This window comes from Phascolarctos cinereus, unplaced genomic scaffold (assembly GCF_003287225.1).
Source record: "Phascolarctos cinereus isolate Bilbo 61053 unplaced genomic scaffold, phaCin_HiC Scaffold_5;HRSCAF=322, whole genome shotgun sequence".
Classification (NCBI taxonomy): Eukaryota; Metazoa; Chordata; class Mammalia; order Diprotodontia; family Phascolarctidae; genus Phascolarctos; species Phascolarctos cinereus.
The window spans coordinates 387,035,381-387,052,680 of NW_027555958.1; the positions used below are offsets into that span (position 1 = coordinate 387,035,381).

Sequence of the window (17,300 nt, forward strand, 5' to 3'; positions counted from 1 at the left end):
ATAAAGTGTTTTTTTTAAGTTAAAAATGATAAAAATGAAAAGAGAATGTTAGAGGAAGGATTTAGAAGATGAACGAGTGCTTTAAAGGAAAGACTTGGAAAGAAAGTATAGCATTATAAAATCTAACACATGTAACAGATGCCATGAAAATTAGAATGGACCAAATAGCAGTTAATGAGCTTGAGAGGAGAAGAAATATTAAAACAAAATGAAAAGTTTGCAGAAATAGAAGAAAAAAGTAAGATATTTTTATCAAAAACAGTTAATGTGGGAAACAGATTGTTCAGTTGTTTCAATCATGTCTGACTCTTTATGACTTCATTTGGTATTTTCTTGGCAAAGATACTGGAGTAGTTTGCCATTTCCTTCTCCAGCTCATTTAACAAAAGAGGAAACTGAGACAAACGGGGTTAAGTGATTTACTCAGGATCACATAGCTAGTAAGTTTCTGAGGCTGGATTTGAACTCATTTCTTTCTGACTCTAGGCCTGTCATTCTATCCACTGTGCCATCTACCTGTCCGGAAAACAGATTAAGAGTTGTTGAAATACTCAAAAGTTAGGACCAAAAAATGAACCTGGATATCATATTTTTAGAAATATGAAAACTGTCTAGTAGACATATTAGAATAAGAGGGCAAAATGAAAATAGAAAGAATCTACTCATCACTTCCTAAATTAAACCCCTAAATGAATATTCCCAAGAATATCATAATCAAAATCAAGAGCTTCTAGGTTAAAAAAAAATACTGCAAGCAACCAAAAAGAAAATTTGAGTTCAAGGAGCTCACTAGTCGATATCAGACAAGATTTAGCAGCTGTCACGGTAAAGGAGAGGAGAGTATGGACTATGACTTTCCAAAAGGTCAAAAAGATTTAGACATAAAACCAAAAATAACCTTACTACTTATAGGAGTCAGTAGAAACATAAAAAGATAAATACAAATGAAAAAGAAATTATGTAAGGATGATGTTTGCATTTTTTGTATTCTAATGGAGGGGTATGGTGATAAAAGTGTCATCTTGGAACTCTAGTGTCATTAGGGATCACAGAGGCAGTCAAATAACGTGGAGAGCCTAGGAGTTGTTTTGTTTTGATGATCTTAAAAGAAGAAAGGAAAGAGAAGGAAAAAAAGATACCCCGCAGAAGAATAGAGTGGGGAAACATTTCACATAATTGGAGAGTGAAGGTAGAAGTGTATGGGTGTCTTTTGAACCTCACTTTCATGTGAATTGGGCAAAGGAGCATAGAAAACACACACACACACACACACACACACACACACAGAGTTTGGTGAAAAAAATGCATTTATTCAGAAGGGAAATAAGAGAAAAAGTGGGCAACTAGGTGGTGCAGTGGATAGAGCACTGGTCCTAGAATCAGGAGGACCTGCATTCAAATCTAGCCTCAAACACATAACACTTACTAGCTGTATGACCCTGGGCAAGTCACTTAACCCCAACTGCCTCAGCAAAAAAAAAAAAAATAAGAGAAAAAGAAAAGAGAGAGAAGAGGAAGATAAGAGAGTGAATGAACATTTATATAGTGACAAGTATATGCTAGACACTGTGCTAAGCACTTTACAAATATCTCATTGGATCTTCCCAACACTCTACTAACACAGGTTGAAATGAGAGTTAATCATAAACAGAACAATCCATAAGCTTAAAGGGGATCACAAAATGAATTTAGCAGAAAAGAAAGTTTATTTTTTTAGACATAACCAATATAGGAATTTAGTTTGCTTGACTATGCATATTTGTTACAAGAGATTTTTGTTTTTTTTCTTTTGGTTTTCAAAGTAGATGAGAATGGCAGAAAAGGAAAATAATAAATATTGGAGGGGATATGGGAAAATTGGGACACTAATGTTCACTGTTGGTGGAGTTGTGATCTGATCCACCATTCTAGAGAGCTATTTGTAGCCATGTACAGAAGGCTATAAAACTGCATACTCTTTGATCCAGCAAGGTCTGAGAGAAAAACAAAAGGGAAAGGGGCCTATTTATAGAAAAATATTTATAGCAGAACTTTTTGTGGTGGCAAAGAATTGGAAATTGAAGGGATGTCCATCAGTTGGGGAATGGCTGCCAAGTTGAGGTGGACAGTTGTAATGGAATACTATTGTGCAATATGCAAAGAGCTGAATGCTTTCAGAAAAACCTGGAAAAACTTACATGAAGTGATACAAAGTGATACAAAGTGACATAAGCACAGCCAGGAGAACATGGTACACAGAAACAGCAACATAGTGTGATGATTAACTGTGAATGACTGTGCTTGTTCTCAGCAATACAGTGATCCACTGATTCCAAAGGACTCATAATGAGAAATACTATATACCTCCAGAGAAAGAACTGATAGAGTCTGAATGCAGATGGAGGCATACTATTTTTCACTTTATTTTTTGGTGGTAGTTTTTGTCTGTTTTCTTTTACAACATGACTAATATGGAAATATGTTTTGTATAATTATACATGTGTAACCTATACCATGTGGCTTACCATCTCAGAGAGGAGGGAAGGAGAGAATTTGGAACTCAAAATTAAAAAAAAAAAAGGAATGTTAAAAATTGTTTTTACATGTAATTGGGGAAAGAAATATTTTAAAAAGCCATTAATAGCTAAAAAAAAAGTAGAGAGGGAAAATAAATGCTTAATTGAAAAAAAATTAATTTTTAAAAAATCCCTCACAACAACCATGCTCATTTTTATATTTATAGTCTTAAGCTTCACTTTCTACCATGTATTTTATGATCCAACAACACCTGCCCTCTTGCTTTTTCTTCCACTCTGGCTCATTTCTCTGTATCTTTTCAATGGATGTCTCTCATATGTGGAATGCTCTTCCTCTTTGCCTCTGCACCATGGCTTCCCAGACTTCTTTGAAGTCCCACCTTTTAAAAGAGGGTTTTCCTGGTCTTCTTCACTGTGTTCTTCCCACCTCACCCGCCACCACTCCAACTTATGCCTTCCTTCTGAGAGGTTACCAACTGTCTAATTTGTTTATATCCTTTAGGTACATAGCTGTTTGTGTATTGTCTCCCTCATTAGAATGTGGGCTCATTGAGGATGGGAGCTTCATATTTTTTTCTTTCTTTATGTTTAGTACTTAGCAAAATGCTTGACACATATTGAGTGCTTAATAAATGCATTGCTAACTGACTGACGGATACAGAACCCTGCAGCGTGCCTTTAGATACCTCCCTTTTATTGACATTGATGCTGCTCTATTATAGAATACTATTCTGTACATTCTATACTCTGGATACAGTTGCTTCATGATAAGCTTCTAATTAGGATGTAATCTTTTCATTTTGTGTAAGTATATTCCTGGCATCTAGCATAGTGCCTTGGCATATATGTAGTAGCTTCATAATAATAATTGGTTATTGATAATACCCTTGAAATTTACCTAAATACTTTAAAATCAAGTCATCTAGACATTTTGCCAACAAAGATAATGTTAACTATTAAATATTTTAAAAATTGAAAAATTGTAGAACCTAAGTAGTGAGATTTTTAAATTTTCTTTATTTAAAGTGAGAGCAATGACTTAAATTACCAGCATTCTTTGAAAACATTAACTTAATTTCTATGTTAATATGAGCCTTAAAACCTTTTGTGTAATCTGTTCCACTCTCCATCCTACCTTTTCCCTACCCACACACAAAGGTACAACTGGCTACTTTAGCATTCTTTCATTTAACTGTAGTAAATAAATTTTCCTTTCTCTTTCTATTTTAGGTCCATTTCCATGTGATATCTGTGGTCGCCAGTTCAATGACACTGGAAATTTGAAACGACACATAGAATGTACTCACGGTGGAAAGAGAAAATGGACTTGTTTTATATGTGGAAAATCAGTAAGAGAAAGGTGAGGTGTTAATTAGAGACCTCACCTCAATTTGTTATTATAATGATCAGAAAAATACAGTTAATGTTTGTTTGAAAAAATTACAAATAATAATAAGGTGGAGAACATTTGCAGGGAGTCGAGCAGAATGATGAAGAGTGAAGATCACATCCTGTGAACATTGGCTGAAGGAACTGGTAACGTTCAACCTGGAAGAGAGCAGACTTATGGGGTATACAATGGCTGTCTTAGTATTGGAGGGAACATCAGGTGGAACAGAGGCTAAGCTTGTTCTCTTTATTTGTAGAAGGCAGAGTTTGCAGCAGCATGTGGTAATTGCAAAGGTAAATTTAGATTTTATGGGGAAAAAAAAGTGTACTGATAGAGCTCTGCAAAATGGAATTTGTAGCTTCAGGAGGTAGCAGATTTCCCCTTAATGAATAAATGAAAAAAACCATTGATTTAGTACTTACTATAAGCAAAGCATTGTGCTTTTTCAGCATCTTTAAGCAAAAGCTAGATGATTGCTTCGATGTGTTCTAAAAGGGTATTCTTGTTTACATGTAGGTTGGACTAGGCTTTGGAGATCCTTCCAGCTTGGATTCTATGGTTGAGTCACACTGATTTATGCATTTTATGCCTGAAAATGCTTTAATTTTGATAGAAGACTTTCATTTCACTTTGGAATAGCTCTAATTATTAGTAAAATTTTTCTCATTTGATCCTGAATCCTACTTCTCAGTAAGTTTAATATCCTCATACTGCCTTACAGACCAAGCAAAGCAAATCTAATCACTATTCCACACGAAAGTGCAGTTTCAGGACTTTTTTTTTAAAACCAGATTTTCTGTTTGTTATTAGGACCACAAGATCATAGACCTACAACTGGAAAGGTATCTCAGAAGTCATATAGTCCAACCCTCTTATTTGACAGATGAGGAAACTGAGGCCTACAGAAGTTAAAAGACTTGTTCAAGGTCACAGGTAGTGTCAGGGGTGGGATTTGAACCCAGATCCTTTAATTCCAGAGTCAGTTTTCTTTCAAGTGTTCGTTCCATGGTGTCTTCTCTATTACTGTTAGTCAATGTACATGCAAAAGTAAAAGTCAAAATAAGTATTTATTATCCTACAGGTCAGTGATAAAGTGTCATAGAATATCATAGATATCATAGGATATACCAGGCTTTAGAGTTGGAAGGGAGCTTAGAGATCATCTAGTTTATTCTTCATTTTACAAGTGAGGAAACAAATCTAGAAAAGAAAAGTGGCCAGCCCCCATTAATAGTATTTGATTTGCAACTTTTCTGTGACCTGAAGTGAGTTACATCTTTCTGTCTCCATTCTACTATTACTATGCCTTCTTTAACAGCACCATCTGCTGGCACAGTTACTTCAAGTCTTGACTCTACTTTTCAGAGATACTGCGTAGGAGACAGAAATAAGAGTGACAACATAAGAACATAATTTAAATAGTTTTTTCCAAAAGTCCTCAAAAAAATTACAATCCTAGTGTAATTTCTCTTTACCTACAGATTATGTCCTGTCTTAGGGAAGCTGTAAAAAGTTAGCCAACGTTGCCTCAGTAGTAACAGGACTGCAATATGGAGTGGCACAAGTGTCTTCCTAGAAACTCCTGCCCTAGATCTCCTAAGTAGTTTTTTGGATGGGTAGAACTCCTTAAAATTTTGTGACTAAATGACATGTAGAGGAAATATCATTTACTTATTGAATACTTAGTGTGATCAGTAATAACACTGATCTTGTAAACTGAATGGTTTGACTCCCTACATCAAGATTAAGTTTTGATTTTTTTTCTTAATTCACTGTAGTGACTGGGTATTATTGAAACTTTGTTTTGATATAACAGAAACAACTCTGGCCAAAGAAAAGACAGAGTCTGTTGACTATGGCTATACAAACAAAGGCTGTAATTAAGTGGCAGTAACGATAATGATAATAGGTAACTATCTCATTTGATCCTTTGTAATGACAATGACCCTGTGAGGTAGGTGCTATTATTATTCCCATTTTACAGATGAAGAAAATGAGGCTGTGTGACTGGCTCCACACAACCAATAAGGGTCTCAAGCCATGTTTGAACTCAAGTTTTCCTGATTCCAGGCCCAGTGCTCTCTGCATTGTGGCACCACTTAGCTGCCCAAGAGACAATAGAATGACAGTTCGGAGAAGGAACTTCCTCAGTGAAGAGTTTTCTACTATGTGAAATTGCAGATCTGGACCAAAAAGAAATTGTTAGTCAAAAATTTTGAAATTTTCAGAATAGATAATTGGCCATTGACAAATTATTTCTGTATAGACCACATGTTCTATAGGAATAGAATTATTGAAGTGGGTAATGATTAGAAGAACTTATATTGGCTTATGTGTAAATTGAATTTATTGAATTATTTTACTATTTTAATTATGCTTAGTGCCACTTTTTCTCTCTGACAACAGTTCTTTCTTTGGCACTTTGGTGTTTGGATACTTTTTTTTCTGCAGTGTTTGACTCTACGTTTTTGTTTGTTCTTTTTCTGTCTCTTCTCAACTTCCCCTCTTTTTACTCCCCCCATTCTCTCCTCTCTGTCTTCTCTCTCCTTTTCTCTTTCCTCTGAATCTATTTTGAATCTAAATTACTGGGTTTGAATCCAAATATCAGTAGAAGCTGGATGAATTGCTCTTTCTTTAAAAGACCAAATAGTTGCTCACTGAAAGGCTGGATCAAAAGATTAATGAATTTGTTATCATGAAAAAGGTCCCTGGTGGAATTCCCTTGGTGATAAGATTTGGTCATTGTGCTGTTTAATGTTTTTAACAGTTCCTTGGATAAAGGCCTAGATAGTATGATTATAAAATTTACTTTTCACACAACTCATGGGGGTATGGGATAGGATCTAGAAAGATTTTGACAGGTTAAAATAATGGATGGATTTAATAAGACTGAATTTAATAAGGATAAATATTTGGATGAGTAATTTTTTTTTTTAAACTCAAGTAGGACTTTATAAAGGTTTGGGGAGACCATCAATCATTTGAAGAAAATCTAGGACTTTTAGCGGACTTCAAGCTCAGTACGAGTTGAAGGTATTGTTGTAACATTAGGTTACATTGTGAATGATATAGTATGTAAGACTATGAGAGTACTGTAATCTACACTGGTCATTCCACATCTGTAGTGTATTGCCTTAAATTAGGAGTACCATATTTTAGGAAAGCTGTTGATAAGCCTAGATTCTGATCATGATGTTTAAGGGTCTCAAAGTAATGTTATTTGAAAATTGTTTGAAGGAGCTGGAGATGTTTATCGTGGAAAACAGTATACTTGTTTGGGACATTTTTGGGGTAGTGAGAGGAAGATCAACATCTTCATTGATTTGAAGTACTATCATGTTGAAGGATTGTATTTGTTCTGATGGTCTCATTACAATATGTATATGGAATTACTTAGGGGATAAGTTTCACCTCAAAGTAAGGAAATGCCCACTAGCAGAGCTGTCCAAGAGTTGACTGGGCTCCCTGGGCAGGAGTGGATTCTCTCTCACTGAAGGTCTTTAAGCAGTGGTTGATTAACCCTTGTCAAGCATATTACGAAAGACTCTTCTATTCAAGTACAAGTTGGACTAGGTGACGTATGGGGACACTTACAACTCTGAGATTCTGTAATTCTATAATTTGATGCTTTGGATTAAGGAAAATCTTTAATTTTATTATGAATGAAGAATGGTTAGGTGGTGTTAACTGATTTCATTAGTGAATATTTTTGTGGTTGTTCAGTCATTCAATTGTGTCTGACTCTTTGTAAACCATACGGTCCATAGGGTTTTTTCATGGTAAGGATACTGGAGTGGTTTGCCATTTCCTTCTCCAGTGGATTAAGGCAGACAGAGGTTAAGTGCCTTGCTCAGGGTCACACAGCTAGTAAATGTCTGAGGCCAAATTCGAACTCAGGTCTTCCTGACTCCATTCCCAGCACTCTATCCACTGAGCCACCTACCTGCCTCCTATTAAGGAATATACTCTCTGTATGTACTAAAACAAACTGATCAGTAGTTCTGGAATTTCAAAGAGTAATTTCAGAAAGGACCAGATATCCTGGTTCTTGTTAATTATTCTCAACACTCCCTCCCCTAACCCACTTCCCACCCCCACCCCACCAGAAATCATTGCATCTGTATCACTCCTTACATATGGAATACTTATACTTTTTATGCCTTTGAGAAGTGAACAAGACAACAGCAGAACTTGTCTCCCTTATTTTCTTTTGCTTACAAGTTGTTGGCTTTTCTACGTTGTACATAAAGGTCTAAAGTACATGAGTAAATATAAATATCCCTTCAGCATTTGAAATATAGAGCAGTTTTTTAGCTGATACTAATTCCTCTCGTTTAGTACTTGAAGCATCTGTTATTTTGTTGATGTTAATTTGGACTCTGTCAGGGTATATTAAACCTCTTGGATGGTTTTCATGAATTGCTTTGGCTGGAAAAAATCACTCGGTGACTGTTCATAACTGGTGATGATTCTCTTGCACTTGACTTTATAAAATGCTTATTAAATGCTTGTTGACTTATGTGGAAAAAAAATAATAATACTGAAATATACTCTGCAATTTTAGGCTCAGGTCTGCCAAAAAGAATTTAATTTAACGTTAGTTGATATTCAGGCCATTTCTGGCTTGGAGAGATGTTCAAACTAGCCATGCTTCCTGACTTCCCTCGCTGCCTTGAGAGAATTTCATCCCTGGGTGCAGGGGTGGGCTGGAGCCAGCTCATACAGGTTTTGGAGTACAAATTGGTATATAATCAGTTTGAACTTGATTTATTGTTTTGTGATTGTCTATACTTAAGAAAGCAATGATGCAGATTAAACAAAAAAGTGTGTCATGTGTTTTCATAACCATTGTTAAACATTTATCAGTATATCCCTGTACTCAGGTAATATTGATAGGAATGCTGAACAAGGAAAAAAATCACAAATATATAAAAATACAGTTGGGGCTAATATTCTAGAATTGTTGAGTTAACCTAATTACCACATGATTGCTCCTGAGTTAAACCTGGAGCAGTACCTCTTCTCTTTCATCATTATCTTAATCTGGGGGCAGCTAGTGGCGCAGTGGATAGAGCGCTGGCCCTGAAGTCAGGAGGACCTGAGTTCAAATCCAGCGCAGACCAAACACTTGACACTTACTAGCTGTGTGGCCTTGGGCAAGTCACTTAACCCCAATTGCCTAAAAAAGAACAAACCAAACCAAAAAAAACCCCATCATTATCTTAGTCTTTCTTAATAAAAAAGGATGGATGATAGTACCAGGTCTACACAGTGATGTACCAAGTAAGACCTGAAGAACTATTTCCATTTGTTGGTACATCTTCAACAATAATCTCCCAAGTCTAACAGTAGTTATTTCAATTAATTGGATCCACAAAGTAGCCAAAACTAGTATTTGCAGTGGTAGACAGAAGAGAGGGTTGGTTATTCATTTTATTATCTGCCTCATATCATCTTGCTTTAGTACATCTTTATGCATGTAAAGATTATTTACATGTGGTATAACTGTTAACATTCAATATATTATAATAGTTGGATACTAGATTGGATTCTTCAGTTTTCTGTTATAACAAACCTTAAACTGTTTATGTCAAGATCCTGTTTAAACTTTAATCAGTAAAGCAGAGATTCTTATGAACAACATTATTAAATGGTATTAAATGATGTTGCATTTTTTTTGAATACAGAACTACCTTAAAAGAACATCTGAGGATTCATAGTGGAGAAAAACCACATCTGTGTAGTATTTGTGGGCAGAGTTTTCGGCATGGAAGTTCATACAGGTAAGGTAAAGCCAACATATAATGTATAATGCAAGATGAAATTGTCACCAATCTGTGTGTATCTGTGTATATGTATGTGTATATATCTTTTTATTATTGTAGTGCTAACTGCAGCAAAAACCGTTTCTTGATCACTTTATGGAACATCACTGTCCTAGTTGTGTACACAAGTTTATGAAGGTGGATCGGCCTTCTGTTTCATAAAATTTGCGGCTGTTGATACTGTAGCCATCCTTAAATATAATCTATGAGATATTTTCACATTATTAAGAACCTCCTCTGCTAGAAGTGCTATTCTAGGTAAATTATACTTATATTTATGTGCATATAGATACACACAGATACATACACACATATAGTATATATGTGTACATGTATGTGTGCATAATTAGTAAAGCTTTTTCATACACAATGAATTTAATCTATGTTGTAGTTTTCTTGTTTCTAGTTTTTATTTAGTAGGTAATGTTGCATTCTAGGAAATGCTCTCCATTCTCCTAATTTCAGAAAATTGTGCTTTGTTTAATCATGATCCGTCTGCCTTTTTCATGAGGATAATTACTGACTATATTTACAATTCATTTATATGAGGCGTTTTTTGGGGAGATGAGGGATGGTGGTAAACAGAAGAAATTTGAAGATAAACACATATCTATGCTTTACTAATCCTATTGTAAGAATTGTAAGTCATCATTTTAAAATTTTCTTTTTTATCATCTCTGAATTTTATCCAATTTAAGGAAAATAAAAATGGTATAGTTGCAGTTATTTCATCTTCACTTTATTATTTTTATGTCAAAAGTAGCAAAAAAATTTATTCTGGCAATTTACCTAATAGGAGTTAGTGTTTCTTTTTTTCCTATAAACCACATTTGTTTGTAATTTAAATACAGTTTCTCAGATTTTCTGTAATCTCTCCAGGCATGAGTATAAAATAAGCTATGTGAAATGCAGTAAAATACGGTTATCATAAAGATAAATACTTGAGGATATCTGAGGTACCATGATGATGTAAGAAATAGAAAATTTCCGTAAAAGCTTATTTAAAAAAAAAACATAAATACTAGTAAAACGTATAGTTGGTTTTAAAGGGAAGGGGAATGGTCATTTTCTATATTATCCAAAAGAAATAATAACCTCAGAATTTTTTACTTTACGATTTGCCATGTAACATACTACGAAGCTCATATGTTTACTCATTCTGACCCCTAAGAAGATCTTTTCATGGTTTAATTCTACTTCTGACAGTCCCTAGAACTGATGGTAAGGAATAGCCATTTGAAAAGCTTGGTGGGCAGGGTGAAGTAGCCCAGGAAAAATAATAGGCGAGTGTGTAGAAATAGTGGGGGGAACATATAGGGGAAGAGATAGCAACTGTGTATTCGATTGTGTGGTAGTGGAGAGAATATCATGAATCATAGATACAAAACTGATAATCTGTGTATATTTAAGAGAAGACTATATTATAGAGCTTATTGATTTTTTTTATTCTCATACCAATATAAATTCCTCTCAATGTTCATCTTTATATATAGACTTCACTTGCGAGTCCATCATGATGATAAGAGATATGAATGTGATGAATGTGGAAAAACATTTATTCGTCATGACCATCTTACAAAACACAAAAAAATACATTCAGGTAGGCAGTATCTTGTAATGATGATTTTTAAAAATTTATAAGACAAATAGAAGGAAAATAATATTCTGATTATGTATTCATAATGACTCATTTTTATCATTTAACTTCTATTGAAGCTTTCTTGAATATGGACTCTTAGTTATTTTAAATGATGTTTTACATTCTGGACATTGATGTTTCATGTATTCTACAGGCTTAAGTGGAATACCTGCAATTGGTGATGTCTTAGATGGAAAGGCCAAGATTGTATTTTACACTTTGATATGTTGGAGGGATAATTGAGTTCTAGGAGAAATGGGGAGGAGGGTAAGGCATTTGAGATTTTCATGTCACAGTGAGTGTTTGAAGCCCTCTTTGTGGAAAAGGGTTTTTTTGTAGTAACCCTGACCAATTTCAGATCTTCACACTGTATTTATAATTTTCAAACTCTGGGGATTTCTCTCGTATTTTCCTCTCAGATTGATGTTCAGGAAGTGCTAAGAGAGCCAACTCTGTGTGTACAGTAATGGGAGAGAGCCAACTATGAGCACAGTAGAACAGGTGATTATTATTATTATAAACATAATGTACATGTCAAATATGCTATAATCAATAGTTGTTCCTTAGAACATTTCCATGAGGTAGGTTGCTATTGTTATTATCACCACTTATCAGAGATGCTAAGGAACTGGTGATTTCTTCATGTATTTATAGTGGCAGCCCTAGGATTTGATTTCTAAATTCTTAATGCTATCTTGTGCATTTGAGTCAGGCATGAGTTTTAAAACTACTAGGCCTTAAAATATTAAGAAGGCAAAGATATCTAGAGTTTAATTTCTGTTTGTATTTTGGCTCATTGGGAATGTAAGAAATCCCCACGGGTGAAAAATCATTTTAAAATTAGAATACAAAGATCTGAAAATGTTCAGGTCCCCATTTTAAATAATGTAGTTTCTTCTTATGGTGTTAATTTATATTTTGTAGTTCTTGATAGCTTGAAAAATGTCCATGGGGGTGGAAAACTGAGTTTTGAAGTAATCTCAGTTATCTTGCTCCATTACTTTAAAAGGTGATATTTGAAGTCTCCAACAAGAGGCTGCACCTTCTTCTCCAAGTGGGGAGAAGACCCATAACCAGGAAAATAAGCATAAACTCTTGGAAGAAAGAAGTTTGAGTGAGGAGTAGAAGGGAATGTATCTCAGAATAAAAGGTGGCTGAAATTCTGGTGCTTTATTTAATTCCTGGCATCTTTCTCATCAACATTGTGATTTAAAAAAAACAAACACTTTCTGAAAGAACTGAAATGTTTACTGTATTCTAATTATGATTTTTTTTTACTTATTTCAAGGTGAAAAAGCTCATCAGTGTGAAGAATGTGGAAAATGTTTTGGCCGCAGGGATCACCTCACTGTTCATTATAAAAGTGTTCACCTTGGTGAGAAAGTGTGGCAAAAGTAAGTAAAAATCTTCAGCTTTTCTCATTGGTCCCATTAGGTAAGTCATTAATTTTGGTTATTCAGTGACCAGTTACGTACTTAAAATCTTACTCTTTCTTAAAAACCTAGATCAGGTGACACCTCCTTCATGAAGTCTACCCTACTTTTTCTCTCCCTCATTGCCCCCCTAGCTAACAGTGATCATCTTTTCTCATAGCTCTCATGCTACTCTGATCTTTCCTATATATTAATCATTTGAATATTACAGTTATTTGCGTGTGTTTCAACCACCCTTTGAGATTGTAAGTCCCTTAAGGGCGTGTTTTGCTTCTCATCTTTGTATCCCCAGAATCTAGCATAATGCCTTGCACATTCGAATAAATATTTGTTAAATTAAATTGTTCGTTCATAAAACTACTTACTAGTAGTAAATTTAAAATAAGCAGACGTAAATGTCTGCTGTGTGCAAAACACAGTATGTAAGTGCTTTAAGGGAAATAATGAAGATCAATAGGATACATCAGAAGTTTACAGTCTCAGTAGAAGAGATTAAATGTAAATGACTTTAATATAAGCTAGAACAAAAGTTTATAAGAAGTAAAAACTAAGGAAAATGAAAGGCAAGACCAGAGCAAGACAAAGGACAATTAGAGAAGAGTTGTGCTGTGATTTGGATCTTTAATATGTGATGAAGCATCTAATTGGTTATAGAAATTGGAGGTGTAAGGGTGAGGGCATCCCAGGCAGAGAGAATAGTGTGAGCAGTGTCACTGAGGATACAAGTTGCAGGACTTGATCATAAGTTGGAAAATAGACCAGTTTGACTGAAGTTATTTTAAAAAAAATGGGTAGGAAAGAGAGGAATCAAGGTCAAGTTTGTCGGTCTTTTTTTCTGCTTGTTTTATTTATAGTTCTAAAAATGCAGATAATAACTAAAATTTATATAGCACTTTAAAGTTTGCAAAATGTTTACATATATGGTCTCATTTAATTCTCACAACTCTTAAATAGATGTTCTTATTATTTTACAAATGAGGAAGCTGAAGCTGAGAGAAGTTAAATGACTTGTCCCACTGCTAGTGTCTGAGGCAGAATTTGAACCGAGGCCTTCCTAACTCTTTAAATCCAATGCTTTGTTCATTGTGCCATCTGGGTATTTTTTAAATTTCATTTACTCATGGTGTTCCTGATCTTCTTCACTACTGAGAGCCAATTATATTAGTTTTAATTGTCCTTTGTTAAGAATGGATATCCTACAAGGCTGAGTCCTGTGTTCTCTTCTGTTTTTGTTCTGTATTCTTTCTTTTGGTTATGTCATTTACTACCAGATCATCCCTCTGCAAATAGTCACTGCTTCTTTGTGGCCAATCCTTTCTTCTGAACTCTAAATCCTGTGATCACCAAATGCCTAATGGGCATCTCCATCTTGATATCCCTTAGCATAACAAACAGATTATTTAACTTGTCCTTCAGAAGGCCTGGATTTATATTCTGCCTCTAATACTTGTCCACAGTCACACAGTGAGACACTTGATTTTTCTGTGCCTGTTTTCTCATCATATACTTGTACCTACCTTTCAGGATTGTTATGAGGCTCAAAAGAGATTTTGTATAAACATTTATCTATATGTAGATATAAGTATACGTCTATATATGTCTGTGTATGTGTGTGTGCATGTATGTGTATATATGTGTGTGTGTGTGTGTGTGTGTGTATATGTTTGCAGACTTTATGGGTGCAGTGTAATTGTCTGTTCTTTTTGTGACTATCACATTAAACTCAGCAAGTCCAAAATGGAATGCAGTTATTCATTTTAAACTGTTAAACTATTTCAGGTACTGTCATCCTCATGTCACCCAGAGTCATTCTTGACTTCAGTTCAGTTAATTCCCAAACTCCTTATTTTGGCCTCTATAATATGCTCCCAGGGTTGCCCTTATCACTTCTTGCCTGGACTCTTGTAAGAGCTTCAGAATTGGTCTCCCTGCTTTCATGCTCTCTCTTTTCCAATGCATACCTCACACAACTGTCAAAATGTTTTCCTAAGGAACGATTCTGACTATGTCATTTCTCTGCTCTAAAACCTTCAAGGGTTCTTCTTGCCTGGAGGATAAAATACGTATTTCTCAGCCAAATCTTACTTCAGCTTCTTTTTAGATCTTTATCTTACTTTACTTCCCATCACATATTCTGTGTTGAAGCCAAACTGGACTGCCAGCTATTCTCTGAACTCTGCATTCCTTCTGTGTCCTCTGCATTTTAATAAGCTGTTTGTCATGACTAGGATTCCCTCTTCAAGCCTCTTTTTCAGAATCTTTCTCTTCAGCGTTCAGTTCTGGTGCCATCCTTCCCTGTGAAGTACATCCCTCTTTCCTTATGCCCCTTATACCTTCTCAAATTACCTTGGTGCACATGTTGTTATCCCGAAGGAGAATGTTGTAAACTCTTTGAGGAAAGGGATCTATTTTGTCTTTGTATTTCTGTTGTCTAGCCAGTCCCTTGCACATCATGGTTTAATGTTTGTTGAATTGAGTAAAAATCCTTCTGTGGAAAAATATATTGGACATTTAAAACTTTGTTTTTGAGAGGGCTCTAATATGATTTAATACTGACTTTATGATACAATCCGGATTGGACACAAGCCAAAGAACAGATTTTGAGTTCTGATAAAATTCTTGGCTTTTTGTTTTGAGGATGCATTCAGATAAAATTCTTGGCTCTTTGTTTTGGGGGTGCATTCTGATAAAATTCTTGGCTCTTTTTTGGGGGGATTATGAAGTATGTATATCATATATTTTCTCAAATGTCATATAGTATAATTGAGATAACTGTAAATATACACAAATATGGGGTATTTCAAAGGCCTTAGTGCAATTCTCAGCTTTGATAGCTTGAAACTACACCAAGACTTTGGAGCACCCTGTCTATCCATATAAATATATTAGTCATCAAAATATTTTGAAGAAAAGTGTTGATTATATTGACCTGTTAGGAAATGTTAATTGAATAGCCTTTTAAAGGAATAGGCTTTGGGTTTCTATATAAAGAATTATTGTGGAGTTGGAAGCAGATAGAGGCTATTGTTCTGTGTATATAGGATAATGTGAAGTTGTTCTATGTATATAGGATAATGTGAACAAAAACTTAAAGATGGGAGGAAGATCTGAATTTAGGTGGGCCAGAGGAATTCAAGCCTGATGAGTACATTTGGTATGAGCTGCAATACGCCATGAGATGGAACTAGATTGGAAAAGATGGACTAATTGGTGGAAAGTTGTAAAGAAAATAAGTATTAGTGAACACTTAATTCAAGGGGCAGTGTAAAGTAGGTACATGACTTTGAAAAGTGTCATTGCTTGAGGGAAAGAACTATTTTTTTCTTCATCTTTGTCTCTCCCTTCAGTTTAGCAGCAGTGCTTTGTACGTAGGTTCTTAATTTAAATTTTTCAATGCCTTTTTAGGTATTTCCTAAAAGTACTACTCTAAAGGGTTATTCTTAATGAAGAAGACCTACTGTAAAGGGATTTACCTTCCTCTGCGCCCTAACTTTTATTTTTTAATAATATGAACATTCAGAAGATTGCTTTTTAAATTATTGCATTTTTAATATGAATCTATTAAGCTCTTATTGGGAAAAATTTTAATGTAACCTTCTTTCTACTTCTTAGATATAAAGCAACGTTTCACCAGTGTGACGTTTGTAAGAAAATTTTTAAAGGCAAATCAAGTCTGGAAATGCATTTTAGAACACATTCAGGTAAAACTTAATGGGTAGGTTATGTGTATTTTAATCAAGAATGAAGCTTGATCATGTAAACCATGCTTTTCTCAGTTATAATTCCTACTCCAATTGAGATTTTATTCTTTATATTAATGTCATTAGCTTGAGCAGCCTATATTAAGGTGTTCTTTATTTTTTGTCGTATATCTTCAGTTTTTTACAGTGGTATTATAAAAAGGATTTGCAGAGAGACAGTTGGTTGTGGGGTTATTCTCTCTCCAATGTGTATTTCTCTGTCAGTTGCTGCTTTTCTTCATTTTTAGCAATTTTTTTTTCAAAGTGTCTTTTTGTGATTCTTTTTAACCATTTTTAAGGGCATTCCTCAGGCCATTTGCTTCTTTTACTATATTCCTTTTTTTAAGTAGCAGTGCAAAGTAGGTCTCATGGCTTTGCCTTAGCTTCTTTGGAGGATGCTTTGTTGTGTACTTTGTAATACTGCTGACCAATCATGGCTTTTGTTGGTATCTTTGGGAGAATGCTGATTTCAGTTTTCAAAAATTACTTCCTATTTTTCTGTTCCTCTTAAACTTAAGGGTGATACCATTTCCAGAAATATATAATGTTGGACCTTTTTTTAAATACTGTATTCCTTAGTTAATCTTTACTTTTATGACTTTTGCTAAATTTTAGACACCTTTTATAAAACATTTATACTTTTATCTATGATTTTCACTTAGCTATTCCATTGCTATGGGCAGCTGGGTGGTTCACTGGGCAAAGTGCCAACCCTGGAATCAGGAAGACCTGAGTTCAAATGTGATCTTAGACACTT

General features: G+C 34.7%; 1 protein-coding gene across 1 annotated transcript in view; it reads left to right on the forward strand.

Annotated features, from left to right (window-relative positions):
- ZBTB41 (zinc finger and BTB domain containing 41) overlaps positions 1-17,300 on the forward strand; it is a 68,301-nt gene that overhangs the window by 35,852 nt on the left and 15,149 nt on the right. Inside the window, exons 6-10 of the mRNA XM_020971734.2 lie at positions 3,747-3,876; positions 9,594-9,689; positions 11,225-11,331; positions 12,659-12,764; positions 16,416-16,504. Coding sequence (XP_020827393.1) covers positions 3,747-3,876; positions 9,594-9,689; positions 11,225-11,331; positions 12,659-12,764; positions 16,416-16,504 — 528 coding nt within the window. The remainder of the gene's footprint in view (positions 1-3,746; positions 3,877-9,593; positions 9,690-11,224; positions 11,332-12,658; positions 12,765-16,415; positions 16,505-17,300) is intronic.